General features: G+C 37.3%; 1 protein-coding gene across 2 annotated transcripts in view; it reads left to right on the forward strand.

Moving 5' to 3' along the window:
- The window catches only part of necab2 (N-terminal EF-hand calcium binding protein 2), a 101,456-nt gene that overhangs the window by 37,305 nt on the left and 49,615 nt on the right, over positions 1-14,536 (forward strand). For both annotated transcript variants that reach the window (XM_047155073.2, XM_047155072.2), the window contains exons 3-4: positions 9,669-9,777; positions 13,760-13,785. In XM_047155073.2, the coding sequence (XP_047011029.1) occupies positions 9,669-9,777; positions 13,760-13,785 (135 nt within the window). The remainder of the gene's footprint in view (positions 1-9,668; positions 9,778-13,759; positions 13,786-14,536) is intronic.

Raw genomic sequence — 14,536 nt, forward strand, 5'->3', positions numbered from 1 at the left:
TAAACAAGCTGTACTTTACATTGTAGCAAATTGTCATTTCTTCAGGGTTGTCATATGAAAAGATATAATCAAATATTTACAAAAATGTGTGAGGGGTGTACTCACTTTTTTGAGATACTGTGTGTGTGTGTGTATGTATATGTGTGTGTGTATGTATGTGTGTGTGTGTGTGTGTGTGTATATGTATGTATGTATATATATATATATATATATATATATATATATATATATATATATATATATATATATATATATATATATATATATATATATATATATATATATATATATATATATATATATATATATATATATATATATATATAATATTGCTGTTTTGTTCAAAAAATATAGATAAAAGATATTCTGCTCTCATGGATAAACAACAGCTGCAAACACAACACAGGTCTATCAAACAAATATATTTATTAAATATAGGTGTGCAACATTTATTGGCACACCAATGAATTCATATGAGAATATATTTGAAGTATTTTCTCATTGATATTTTACAATTTTTAGTACACCTGGGTGACTAGGAACAGGAAATTGTTCAATGATGGCTTCCTGTTTCACAGGGGTAAGAATATGAGGTAACACATGGGCCAAATTCCCTTAGTCATTCATAACAATGGGTAAGACCAAAGAATATAGCTGTGATGTGTGATTTTGGTAATAAACACCAGAGGTTGTTTTGATGCACCCAGAGAGGTAGGCATATGGAAAAGTACCTCATTCCCACAGTTAAATATGGTGGTGGCACTTTAATGTTTTGGGGCTGTTTTTCTGCCAGAGGACCTGGACAGAAAATTTGTTAGGATTCATGGCATCATGGACTCCATCAAATATCGACAGATATTAAATGAAAACCTGAATGCCTCTGTCAGAAAGCTTAAAATGGGCCGTGGTTGGATCTTCCAGTAGGACAATGATCCAAAACATACATAAATATCAACACAAAAATGGTTTACTGACCACAAAATCAAGGTTGTGCCATGGCCGTCACAGTTCCCTGACTTGAAACCTATAGAAAACCTGTTGGGTGAATTGAAAAGGAGAGTCCACCAGCGGACCTCGAAATTTGAAGGATCTGGAGAGAATCTGTATGGAGGAACGGTCTCAGATCCTTTGCCATGTATTCTCCAACCTCATCAAGCATTATAGAAGACGATTCAGAGCTGTTATCTTGGCAAAGGGAGGTAGAACTAAAAGGTATTGATTAAAAGGGTGCCAATAACTGTTGCACACCTATATTTAACAAAGCTATTTTTTGTTTATATAAATCTGTTGTGTTTCAGTTGTTTTGATATCAATGAGGGCAGAGTATGTTTGTAGTTTCTTTTTTAAAAATCTCATGCTCATTACCAAGGTTGCCAATATTATGGAGGGCACTGCGCATATTATATATGTATACGTAATTGGAAAGTGTGTGTGTGTATATATATATAGGCATAGTTATGATGCTTAATATTGTTCACACAATAAGTTTGCTGTAGAGTTAACACTGCCATTTCAAGTTTACTGCAGCACCCTTTCTGTCCAGTCAATGTTCAGTCCGTACAAGATTTTATAGTTTTTTTGTGATTGCTGCGGCCAAAAACCCTTGATTTTGCTGCGGCTTTTTTCAAAATGTCCAATGCAACTTGTGGATTTTTTGGTGCTTTTTTTTTTTTTTTTTTTGCAGAAACTGCTTGAATTGGCGAAATTGCACTTGCAGCAGGTTGTTTTTCGCGGTGATGTCTGTTGGTAAATGGAAGAGGGCTTTGGCTGAATGCATGTTGTCACATGATGCACCACAGCCCAAATCTGCGGAAAATCCTGGAGGGACTGAATGTTCTACATTTTAAGCTTAATTGCCGAATCTCTCATTCTAACGATCTAACAACAATCAAATACATTTTGTATATTTATCAGACTCTATCATGAGTTGCTGCCTGATTTTTCCCAGACATGTTTATGCTGTACAGTTCTCTCATATGGACAGACTCTCACTCTTGATCACCCCTTCACAGTTCTTGTGATATGGTGAAAGCTCAGCTAGGACTGCTGAATCATTTGTGTGAACTCTAATTTAATCAGATTTCTTATAATGTGCATCGGTTGCTGGTGTTAAGGATGCTGATGCAGGCTTGAATTAAATCATAACTCCTCTCTTGTGTGGCTCTTGAGCAAGACCAGCTGAAATGCATTAACTTAGTATTAATTAATTTATTACTTATCTCTACATCTATATATGCATGCACTGACTCTTGGAAATACAGGTTATATTATGTTTATGCCTGTGTGTGTAACTGTGAGTGTTATTAATCTTGTTTTAGTAGCTGTGTTGTGTAATTGCAAGAAGAAAGATAAAGTGAATCTCCAGGATGTATAGTAAAATTAGTGATTAGACCGAACTATGTGTGTTAACTATGGGAGTCCTTTGAAAATTTTAATTGGTCATTTTTTTAAATTTATTTTAGGTACCTTTGAAACAGTTTGAAATTAAAGTGTAAAGAAAGTGTCCATTATAAACCTGTGTTTTATATATAATATAGTGATATTCACAAAATGTAATTCAGACACATAGTAATCTAAGTGTAATGTTGTAGGCTACAATGAGCAACATTATTATGTTAGGACTGGCTACTAATTATCAATTTCATTAGAAATGTATCTTGCCTGTGAGGTGATATAAATGAACATTTTTATTTATTTAGTTTAAACAATGAAATAAAGAAGAAAGTAAAGAACAATAAAAAAAAAAGAAGGTAGAGAGTGAAAAAGTGATGGCAGGGAACATTCTGAAGAGGGTCAGCTTCTCAGTGCTTGGTTGCCATAGCAACCAAGCTACCCTACCCCTTCCTCCTGTTCTCCCAAAAATATTATGAGTTGAAGACTTGAAAGAGGGAGAAAGGAAAGACTCTGCTTGTTACTTGTGTTAGGAGGCTTTGATATGGAAGGCTGCAGCTGAGATTGGAAAGTGTTAATTGCCTTTCTTTTGTAAGAAGCAGCACACCAGTGGCCCTGCAGTCTGCTGCCTAGACATACAAACACTCAAAACATACACACCTTTCAATCACCCAGCCTACTGACACCAGTTTAGTGTTGAAATATTTAAACTCAACCATTGTAACTCAAAACTGAAAGATCACTCATTGAAGGATAATGACACTGTAGTTTACTGTAATCTCTCTCTGTGCAGTGAAAGACACCTCATTAATAAGGCTCTGTAGTTACTCTGGTATAAGGGGAAGTTCACAGAGCTGGGTTGGAGAGCTTGGCCCCAGTGTCTGAGACTATTCGAATGTTTTTTAGCCATTTCGTCTGTTCATGAAGAGACACTAGCATGAGCTTGCACCATCAAGGACCTCCAAAGGTTCTAACAGTATCACAAATCAGTTCAGCACTCATAAAGGTGAACCTCTGTCAGGATGCCACAGTGGTGAGATTGGAAGGGATTTCTTCATTTTCTCAGTGAAGCACTACTTGTTGGTGAACAAAACTGCAAAGTAGATTCCTAATCATTTATTGGCTTACCCCTGTGTCTCTTAGCCCTGTAGAGAGAATGTGCAGCATAGTTTTTTCTTTCACATCAGCTTTGTCTTCATATATATGTTTCATGAAGCATGTTAAACAACAAAGCACTGTGGGCTTACAGCACTATGCTGACCAGTCAGAAGGCAAAAACCTTTTTACCACTACTGATGAATAGCATTAGGGTGTAAAATAAACAGGTAGTGCTGCCACCTCGCAGCTCCAGAGTCCCCAGGTCAATTCTAAACTCAGGTTACTGTCTCTGTGGATTATTTCCTTCAGTTTCCTTCAGGGAACGTAGAGGAAGGATTGGCTGGTCGATGTGTGTGTGTGTGAGAGAGAGAGAGAGAGTGTGTGTGTGTTTGGGGGGATGGAGTAGTTTTTCATCAAGTCATGAATTGTATCTACTGAATCAATAGTAGTGGCATTACAATACAAAGCACAATAGTGGAATCAGCATTCTGACTGTCAAACTATCAAACATGTCCAACCTGTTAAAACAGGGTCTAAAAAGAGTATGTAATTTGTGTAATCACTACATCTCTCCATCTTCATCCTTTTTGCATGTTTGACTCTGTGAGTGTGTGTGTCTACAAAGATAATTAATAGTTAAATCCAGTGGACATTTCCACTCATTTTCCAGTGATGGACTGCTGAGACGTCCATGAGCTTCAGTTTCTACTCAGCAGCTTGGTTTTCCACTTATTGAATGCAGAGACTCCTTGTACCATCCACTGATCAGCAGATGCTGTCTACTAACTGGGGAAAAACAAATCCAGAGGAAGCAAATTTCATTGATCTCTCTCATAGCAAGGTTTCTCTTAAGCGATATTTGGATTTGATTAGTTTACATTGGGAGGTGGGGTAATGTAATTATTACTGGTTTATCTCTAGTAGGGATGTCACAATACCAAAAATCTAGTAGTCAGTACGGATACCGCCAAAAGTACACGATACTCGATACCAAAGTCGATACCACGGTGTGGTTTTTTAAAAAAAAAAAAGAATTTTTTTTTTTTTTAATAAAATTAAAAACTCGTGGAGGACATCCTCCTCTGGCTGATACTGGCAAAAAGAGAGAGAGAGAGAGGGATATTTTAGTTATCAAACACTGTCTGACAACAACTAATAACAATTGCTAAGGTGCACTCCTAAAAAGATTTTTTCTGTAACTGAAGGGCATGGTGTTGATAATCTAACCACACACACACACACACACACACACACACACACACCTTATACTCTGAATGCAAGCATTAGTTTAAATTCACTGATATGGGGGCAGGCCAAAAGATTTATTAAAAGAATGAACATTTGAATAATTATTAGTGACATTAGGCTACATTTAGCTGACAGGACACGGGCTGAATGGTGATGCATGGTGGTCCATTAGGAGGTAATTTATAACATTACAATGCGTTAGCGTCGTTAGCAAATAACTGGCTATCGCAAACATTACATGGAGCAAAACGTTAGCTGGTTTCACGGCAACAATGCCAGCTGCCTCAAACAAACATAATATTGGGCCGTCTTTCTGGTGCTTCACCAAATTCGAGGCGTTTCCTCGCTTCGTTTGAAATGAGTGATAGCATCGGTTGCAGACCGGCAACCACTAAACTTGTTAAGCTAAGCTAATCTTCTGTAGTTTTTCCCATGTGCTTGTAGGCGTTCTTCTTCTTCACCACTTGTGGACTGATTAAAACACTTGCATGTATTTGCTGCCCCCTTCAGTTCTGGAAGAATTGCAACTTTGGTACATTCATTAGAAACGTAATAAGGGTACTGCAGAAAAACAAATACCATCATGTTTTAAGAATGTTGGTACCGACTTGGTACAGAAGTATCGGTTCTCGTGACATCCCTAATCTTTAGTAATGGTAGTAATTTTCACGGCCTCTGTGTACCCGCTTCTGGAAAGATTATGTTGTTTTTAGGTATGAAATGGTTACCAGTTTCATGATAAACCATGATAAAATTCCCTTATGGTTAATCTTACTGTGTCACATTTAATTATCGTTAAAACCGTGCACAATTATCGTGATTTGTAAAACTTGCGGTAAATGCTGTCCACACACACACCCAGCATGAGTCTGACGCAGGTGCAGCATGAAACATTGTTTTTTTGAGCGTGAAAATGGACGCTACAATTAAAAATTAAATGCGTCTGCTCAATTCAGCATGAGCCGAATGAGTCAGAGTCGCAGCACAGATCAGCAGGAATCAGATTTCATTTATCACATGACGATGGTGAATGCAAGCTGACTGACACAGGAAGAGTGAAGGCGAGCTGACTGACAGGAAGAGTGAAGGTGAGCCGACTGACACAGGAAGAGTGAAGGCGAGCTGACTGACAAGACGGTGACGAAACATTTGTCATTGTACTGTTTTGTTGTTCTTGTGTTTTTCCATTAAGAATTATAATGAACCCACTATTCAAGCAATTGCCACTAATTCAAAAGCAAAAGTGAAATGCGCACAGCCACACGGGCATTCATAAGTGATTTAAAAGCGAGGGGGAAAAGAGGGAAAGGCACCAATGAAGCGGCAAAGCCCCCTTTCGCAGCGACTTTCTTCTGGCAAGCTCTGCAGACAGGGTTACCATCTTCTATTAAGTTTCCCTCAGCATTTTTATAAAATCCAAAATATGACCACACTTTGGATTTGGTCCTCTTGGAAGGTTGGAAATTCTCCCGAGCACAGTCACTGACTTCCGCCGTTTTCTCTAACTGGACTAAATGAAAAAGCAAAACAACAGTGGGGGTGGTGCTGCGGTGGGCAAGTGATGTAATCAGTGTGTGGCCGAATACAAAGATAAAACCTGTTTAAATGACTCCATATAATGACCTGTCTAAAAAACTCCAGGTAATATATAGTCAATTTCAAAAGTCTTCTTTTGTTTTTGCTATACACTGAAGACATTTGGGTTTGAGATCAAAACAAGATTTAAGCTTTCGTTTCATGATATTTAAATGTTTTAACTTAGAATATTTTTTTATCCACCCATTTTTCAATCAGTCAAAAATATTGAAACATGACTGTCAGATATTGATTGTTGTCTATGTGTGCCATGTTAGATTTAAAAAAAAAAAATTTTTAATAATAATAAATAGCTCAGAGTAACTAACTTTTTTCAGAACCCTGGGTTTTGCCTGTAAAGACTACATTTGTTGTTAAAAATGATAAACCAACATGAAGACCGGAGAGTTGTCTATGGGAGAAAAAGTCATTGTGAAGCTGAGGAAAGAGGAAAAATTTATCAGAGTCATTGCACAAGCATTGGGCATAACCAAAGCAACAATTTGGAATGTCCTGAAAAAGAAAGAAAGAAAGAAACTGCTGGTGCATTAACACCCAGACATGGAACAGTTTGGCCAAGGAAAACAACAGCAGTTGATGACAGAAACATCATGAGAGCTATGAAAACCCCCAAAATAAGTAAATGACATATTGACTGTTGCTATAACACTACCTCCACTCTGTCTGACAGATTATGTGGTATGCTTTGTATCATGAGTCCTTCCTTTTCGTCTCTATACTCTTCCCATCATTCTTATACAAGTTAATCTTGGGTTCATCTGTCTAAAAAAAATCATGTTCCACAACTGGGCTTAATTTTTTTTTTTTTTTTTTTTTTTTTTTTTTATAGATGTTTTCTAGCCTTTCTGTTGTAGAATGTTAGCAGTGGTTTGCATCTTGAAACCCTCTGAATTTACATTAATGAAGGCATCTCTTGATTGTAGACATTGACAACGATACACCTACCTTCTCGATTTTTCTTGACTTGGCTAGATGTTGTGAAGGGGTTTTTTCTTCACCAAGATAAGAATCCTGTGATCATCCACTTTATTTGTCTCCTGTGGTCTTCCAGGCCTTTGGGTGTTGCTGAGCTCGCCAGTGCAATCCTTATTTTTAAGAATATGCCACTGTGACTACATTTACATGGACAGCAGTAATCTAATTATTGACCTTACTCTGATTAAGATAACAATGTAATTAAGTTTACATGAGTCGCTTTTAGGATACTCCTGTCATGTTCCCGTTTTACATAATTAGATTAACAGCCAGCGTCATTATGTTATCGCGCCACGCCGTCCGATGTCCCTCAGAATTTCACGTATCAACATACAGTTCGTCGTTATGGTACCGTATACACTTTTGGGTGTTTTTATGTATTTTTTTACGAATGCTTTAAGTGCAGTTAATTATTCGTAATGCTGTACGTGCTAATAGACAACTGCTTGAAGCCTTGGGCTGCGTCTCAAACAGCGCACTTAACGTCTATATAGTAGCTGAGATACATGTATTTTTCCCCACTACAGGCCTATAGTAGGCAAGTAGCAGTTTGGGACGCAGCCGAACTCTCTTGTTCACCGTAAAACGTTAAACTGCCGTGTGTGATCATGTCCTGTCGCAAAATGCGGTGAAAACTCTCACACGACGTTCATAATGTGATTAAGGTGTTTACATGTCTGTAATACTCGTCCATAATGCGACTAAAACAGGAGTACTCCACATGTCTTAATTCGAGTATGACCTTAATTAGAGTAAGGTAAGTAAAAATTGCTGTTTACATGGTAGTTTCTTAATCAAAGTATGGTCTTAATCGAGTTAAGAGTGGATTATTATTGTCCATGTAAACGCAGCTAATGTTGATTTGGCCACTCCTAAAGTTTCTGCTATCTCTTTGATAGGACTTTTCTGTTTTTTCAGCCTAATGATGGCGTCCTTCACTTGCATCGACACCTCTTTGGACCACATATTGAGAGCTACCAAATGTAAATTCCACACTTGAAATTAACTCCATACCTTTTATCTCCTTAATTTGGCATGAAATAACAAGGAAACAGGCCACACCTAGCCATGAAACTGCTTATCGGTCAATTGTCCAATTACTTTTGAGCCTGTGAAAAAGGAGGGACTATTTTTTTAAAAAAATGGCTATAATTCTGAAACGGTCAATGCAATATTTTTGTTAAACACCTTGAATTAAAGCTGAAAGTCTGCACTTCAATCACATCTTGATTGCTTCATTCAAATTCATTGTGCTGGTATACTGATGCAAATTTATGAAAATTGTGGCATTGTTCAGATGGACCTGACTAGTTATGGACCTGACTGTACTTTGCAATGTGTTTGTGAACCGGGAGTCCTTAAATAGTGTTGCTGCAATTGCATAATTGGAACCAGGTGTGTTCACCTGAATGTGAACGCGAGAGAGCTTGTGATGGCTGGGTGTTGTAGTCCTTAGTGACTATGTTTATAGGCTCCATTGTACTCTAGGAGTTGTAGATGGACACATATTCCTGCGTTGACATGACAGTGTTGCAATGTTTCAAGCCCTGAAACCCTAGTTATGTATAATGTATTAATTTAACACCATTTTAGTTGTCCAGAAAAGTCAGTAAATAAGTTGGTGTTGAGCAAAAATGCAAAGAAGGCTACTACTTTTAATGACTATTTCTGTCCAAGATCAGACTATTATAAAGATACATTATAGAGATTTAAATTATAAAGAAACATAATGGATATATAAAGAAATGCCCAAGAGCTGTACAACAGAACAGTCATCTCAAGCATGTCATCAAATCGACATGTTAATGACTAATGAAGAAAAAAATCCAAGGTATTGGAAAAGTCAAAATCTAGACCTCAACCCGTTGAGATTCTGTGGTGGCATCTTAAGAGAGCTGTGCATAAATTAATCCCTTCAAACATCAATGAATAGAAGCAATGTTGTAAAGAAAAATGTTTACTTCAGGTTATTGTTTCTAAAAGTTGTTCTACATGTTACTGAATTGTAGGATGTACTTGTTTTTTCCCCCACATGGTTTCTGAATGTTGGTTTATTTTAAGGGAATAAAACACTTATGGAATACATTTGGACAACATGTGGAAATCTGTTGTTTTTTGTTGTCACTTGAGGTTATTTGTTTGTTTATAAAAGTTGGAGAGGACACTTGAAGGTGTATTTTCTTTTTCCCATGACTGTTTGTGCATTAATCAGGACACTATGGTCTCTGTCTCATGTGGGCCTGCACTTAATTGCACTTAATTTATCATCTGTCTGAATGCAAAATACAAACCAAATACAAAGAAATACAGAGCATGTGACTGAAATCCTTTTCTCTGGCTTTCTCTCTGTCTTCTTGCAGATGATGGAAAGCTTTCCCTGGATGAGTTCCAGGCCTTCTTCTCCGACGGGACCCTGAATGAAGAAGAACTGGAGAATCTTTTCCACACCATTGATTCTGATAACACCAGGTGAATGTCCAGTTTAATATGAGTGACGAGGATGCTAAAGCAATGTGATAATAGAGCACATTCACAAAAACAAGTGAAAAGGATTCAAGCTGACAGTCAGAAATAAAATGAGGAAAAAATGGAGAGCCTGCAGAGCGAGAAGAGGGAAGAAGCTGTGGGCACCCTACATCATCTTTAACTATTTTAATATCTGCATTTATGAAGCAGAACTAGATGTTCTCTCATTGCCTTGCTGTCTTTATTCTCTCTCTCTCTCATACATATGTGTGTGTGTGTGTGTGTGTGTGTGTGTGTGTGTGTGTGTGTGTGTGTGTGTTTTAGTGTCTCTGGTGGCAGGGATGCTCCACTGTGTGCATTGTCTTTTAATCACATTTCAGAATGAATTATGTAAAAGTGGAGTGTGTGCTCCTTGTTCTCCAATTCCACAGCACAATTCTTAAGAAATAATGAACCATTAGAGCCCAAAGGCAAGGAGGGCAGGAAAAAGACAGAGGAAACACAATGAATAGATAAAAGTGGAAGAGGTGTAGAGGGCACAGTGTGCGGTGTGGGGGAGGTTAAAGAGAACAATGTTGACAAGCAAGGAATAATGGGGAGAAAATGAGGATAGGAGAGGAAAGAGGAGAGAAAAAGGTTGAAGCTGATTAAATGGAGAAAGAATAACTGCAGTCTTCCAGAATGGGATTTGATTAGTCTCTCTTCCCTGTTTGCCTGTATTGATTTGAATTTTAATTAACTTTTTCTAGCAGTAAACCAGTGTTCCACTCCATTGGCGGAATGCAGGTCAACTTATAGGACATTTTCAATCAGAATAAACAATTTAATTATTTTATCACCGCAATTCAATTATAAGATCAGACAGGACACTGTTGGGTTTCTGTGTGTAAAGTATTGCAACTGTGTTTAGCTACTTTTGAGCAGGGGACGATGGGTAGGTGTGCACCCACTGCAGAGATAAAACAGACAGCACAACTAAAGCTTTTTTGATAGTATAACACTATATACAACTGGCACAATAAAATTTATAAAAAATATAAACCTAGTAGGCTAGGTAAAAAAAAATAGGTATGAAAATTCATAGAGCCCTGAGTCTCTACTTTTATATGAACCATTAACCACTACTGTGAAGTGTGACATCACAAATAAATTCAATGCAAACCCGGGCAACCCCCCAAATAGATGGAAATTCAATTTTTTGTCCTCTGGTTAAAAAAAAAGGGGGGTAATTGAAATCTGTCTCTGCTGTTCTTGATTTATCATTTATTCATTCATACATTCATCTTCATCCCTTTAATCCTGGTGGATATAGAGTCTGGATATACTGGGTGAAAGGCAGGGGTGCACTCTATATGGGACACCAGGCCATCACCGGCCATCACACACACTGAATCGTACCAGATTTAATTTAAAGTAGTCAGTGCATTTACTGGCATGTGTTTGGAAACCCATGCAGACATATGAAGCTCCACACATGCAGTAACCTGAGCAAAGGATCAAACATCAGACCCTGGAGCTGTGAGAACAATTCTAAAATTGTCCTCTTCCTTCTTTTCTTTTGTAGCTCATTCTGCAGGTAGTTTTTTCATCCACCTAGCAAAACTCTCTATATCTGGTGTATATATGTAGAAAATGAGAAGTGTCTCTGAGACTGCCTGTCAAACATAATATTTAAATTATAAAATAATATATAAACATTTAGTAGCTCTCATAGAAAACTCTTAGTAAATGAGTGCCAGGCCACACTTTTTACCTTCACATGGCCAAAGACTATGATGAACTCAACCGAATTAAAAATTTTACTTTGTATCTTTATGAAATTCTGAAAAACATTTAGAATTTGTTTTTAACTGAACAACAACCACCATAGTTATGACTTCTGAATTCAGACTAAGATTTCTAGGGTTGAAATAAATGTAAAAAATGAGACGACATTATATATGATAATCCTAAATGAGCACATAAATGGTTGACCTTGAGATCAAACAATATTGTGAAATGTGTAACTCACTGTATCCATTTCAACAAGAGATTAAGTAAATCATTTCACTATGGTGTATAGCCCGAGGTGGTAGCATAACAAGCCTGGCAAAAAAAAACGTCTGGGTTACGCATGTAACCCTGTTCCCAGATAAGGGAACGTCTGGGTTACAAATGTAACCCTGTTCCCTGAGAAGGGAACGAGACGTCGCGTCTAGCATAACACTGTAGTAGCAGTTTGTATTTTATGGTTCTTAAGTTACAGGACAGATTGCAGGCAGGTTTAAGTACTGATGATGATAGTATATATAATTTTTTTGTGAATTAACTTGATATCGTCTCTGAGTATAGAGTATTTTAACAAACTAAATATACAATGCCTAGAGTAAATGTGCTTGCACAGTGCTAAAAGTGATAGGGTGGAAGGAAGGCAAATTAATAATTTTTTTTATTGTTTTTTTTTTTCTTTTTGTATGTTGCATAAGGAAATTCACTATGTTTTACTATACTGTTCATATGGTCCTTTATGGTATCTATGGTTATCAAAGCCTGAACCTTCCATGATACTACAATTATTTTACTGCAGTACTTAATGATAGCTATGGTTACTATATACACATGGTTGCTATGATGTTTTATGGTAACTATGGTTATTGCATATATAAGCATGATTCTGTAACCATATTTTTTACTATGGTATCTTTTGGTTTCACTGTGGTATGTATACTATTAACTGCCTTAAAGCTGAACCATATGGTTTGATATTTGGCTTAAATTTGACATTAAAAGGAGGAACCATAGTTTTATTTCTGACTTTCCATGCTCAAGGCTTCATCATTAATAAAGGCTGGCAGAGAGAAATGTACTTCAAGAGCCTCAGTAAAGAGAGTGCCACAAGATTTGTTAACGGGTTAATGTCAGTCTCATGACATTAACCCCTATTTTTTATGCTCTTTTTTTAGGTGGAGGTGGATGAGGTGCCTCTTTGCTCTTCTTTGTTGATGATGCTTCTATTTTAAGTTGAGGGAAAAGGAATAAAAAAAAAAATCCCTAGATCAAAAGTGGGGGTAGAAAAATGGAAGCTGGCACTGATGAAAGAGGCCGGTGGATAGGAGACAGGACAAGTGAACTGCTGTCCTCTAAAGTCTTTATTGGCTGTGGTCTTTTTATTATCTTCCCTCTCCTTCACTCTCTCTCTCTTCTTTTTTCCCTTCTAGGTCTTCAGAGGTACTGTTTATCACATAAAATTTGTTATTGGATGAACACACATTTGAACTAGAACACAAGATGATAGCTGATATTCCGAAATTACATCTGCCAATCATTCCTAAGATTCTTTTTTGTTTAATAGAATGACATAAAAAGGTGATCCGACTGCCTATTATATAGGAAGCAGTTAGTGTTCTTACTTTGAATTCAGCAACAGTCAGGACAGGTGCGGGCTGGTAGATGATAGTCTGTGTTTCAGATGAATTTCCCTATGTGAGTGTGACAGCTTCTCTCTCTCTCTCTCTCGTTCTCTCTCTCTCTCTCTCTCTCACACACACACACACACACACACACACACACACAAGCTATTATTTAAAGTGCTGTATCACCTCTGCCACCAGTATACTTCCCTTTTTGTGTTGTTCTTTGGTAATTGATTTGCTCTGATTTACATAGTAAGCCATTTTCTACTGAAGTTGATTTATTGAGGAGTTTTTTTGGTCCACTTATGACTCAGCTCACATATAGTTGGGTTGCTTTACTGATTATCCTTTGGATGTTAATTAAGAGCAATCACTCGAGTCCCATATGGCCCATGGCATATTTCAGTGATCATAATCAGTGCATTAAAGGTTGGTGCAGGTGAATGTGTGTAACTACCTAGGGGATCTAATTTGATCTTTATCCCTGTGATTTGTCTGCATGTATGGATTCTTCCTTGTCTCATATCTCACTCTCCTCTTGTCTCTCCTTCTCTGTTCCTCTATATGCCACCATCTTTTCTGTGATGTGTTAGTAATGTTGACACAAAGGAACTTTGTGGTGAGTATCAAAAGAACTGTCTGTATGTGCGTGTTGGTTTAGTGGGAGAGAGAATGCATGTAGATGTACATTATTTTGCATGGATAATGTGGTGAATTTCATTATTCTTGCTTCCAACTCCATCCCGTTCTCAATAGCAACTTGTCCCTCCCTACAGTGTCTGCTCAAATGTCCTGCAAATGCACAGGAGCTTTGTAAACCCATCTGTGTGTTGATAAATAATGTGTAAATGGATATTGATGGTAAATGGATACACAAATAAGGTAACACTGTATTTGGGTAATCTGCTTTAGAAACTCTACAAATCATATAGAATGCTATGAAGCTGCCTATTGACTAATGTTCTTAATAGTTCATCACATGTTTAATTGTCTTTCAACAATGTCATAAAATCTATCAATAGAATCAACAAGAACTGAATTTGAAGTTGTCACTATAGACAAGTTGATGTAGTTTATAGATCATCCATTAAACATTAAGAGCTTTAAACTGCACTATACAAATCTAGTCTATGTATAGATTATCTACTAAACAACCATAAACATCGACAACGAGTTTGGAATTAGTTGATAGGCTGGGTAACAACAGTCACGCGACAGGTGATTGGCAGTCATTAGGTGGTTTGCGCAGTAGTGGAGGTGTGTATGGGATTTGTTAAACTTCCCGCTCCCTTTTGCTACTTAAGAATTCTGACCAGTCTCGTCTGCTCCTGTAGTTATTATTTTTGTTTGCTCCTCGCCACAATATTTTC

This window comes from Ictalurus punctatus, chromosome 4 (genome assembly GCF_001660625.3).
Source record: "Ictalurus punctatus breed USDA103 chromosome 4, Coco_2.0, whole genome shotgun sequence".
Classification (NCBI taxonomy): Eukaryota; Metazoa; Chordata; class Actinopteri; order Siluriformes; family Ictaluridae; genus Ictalurus; species Ictalurus punctatus.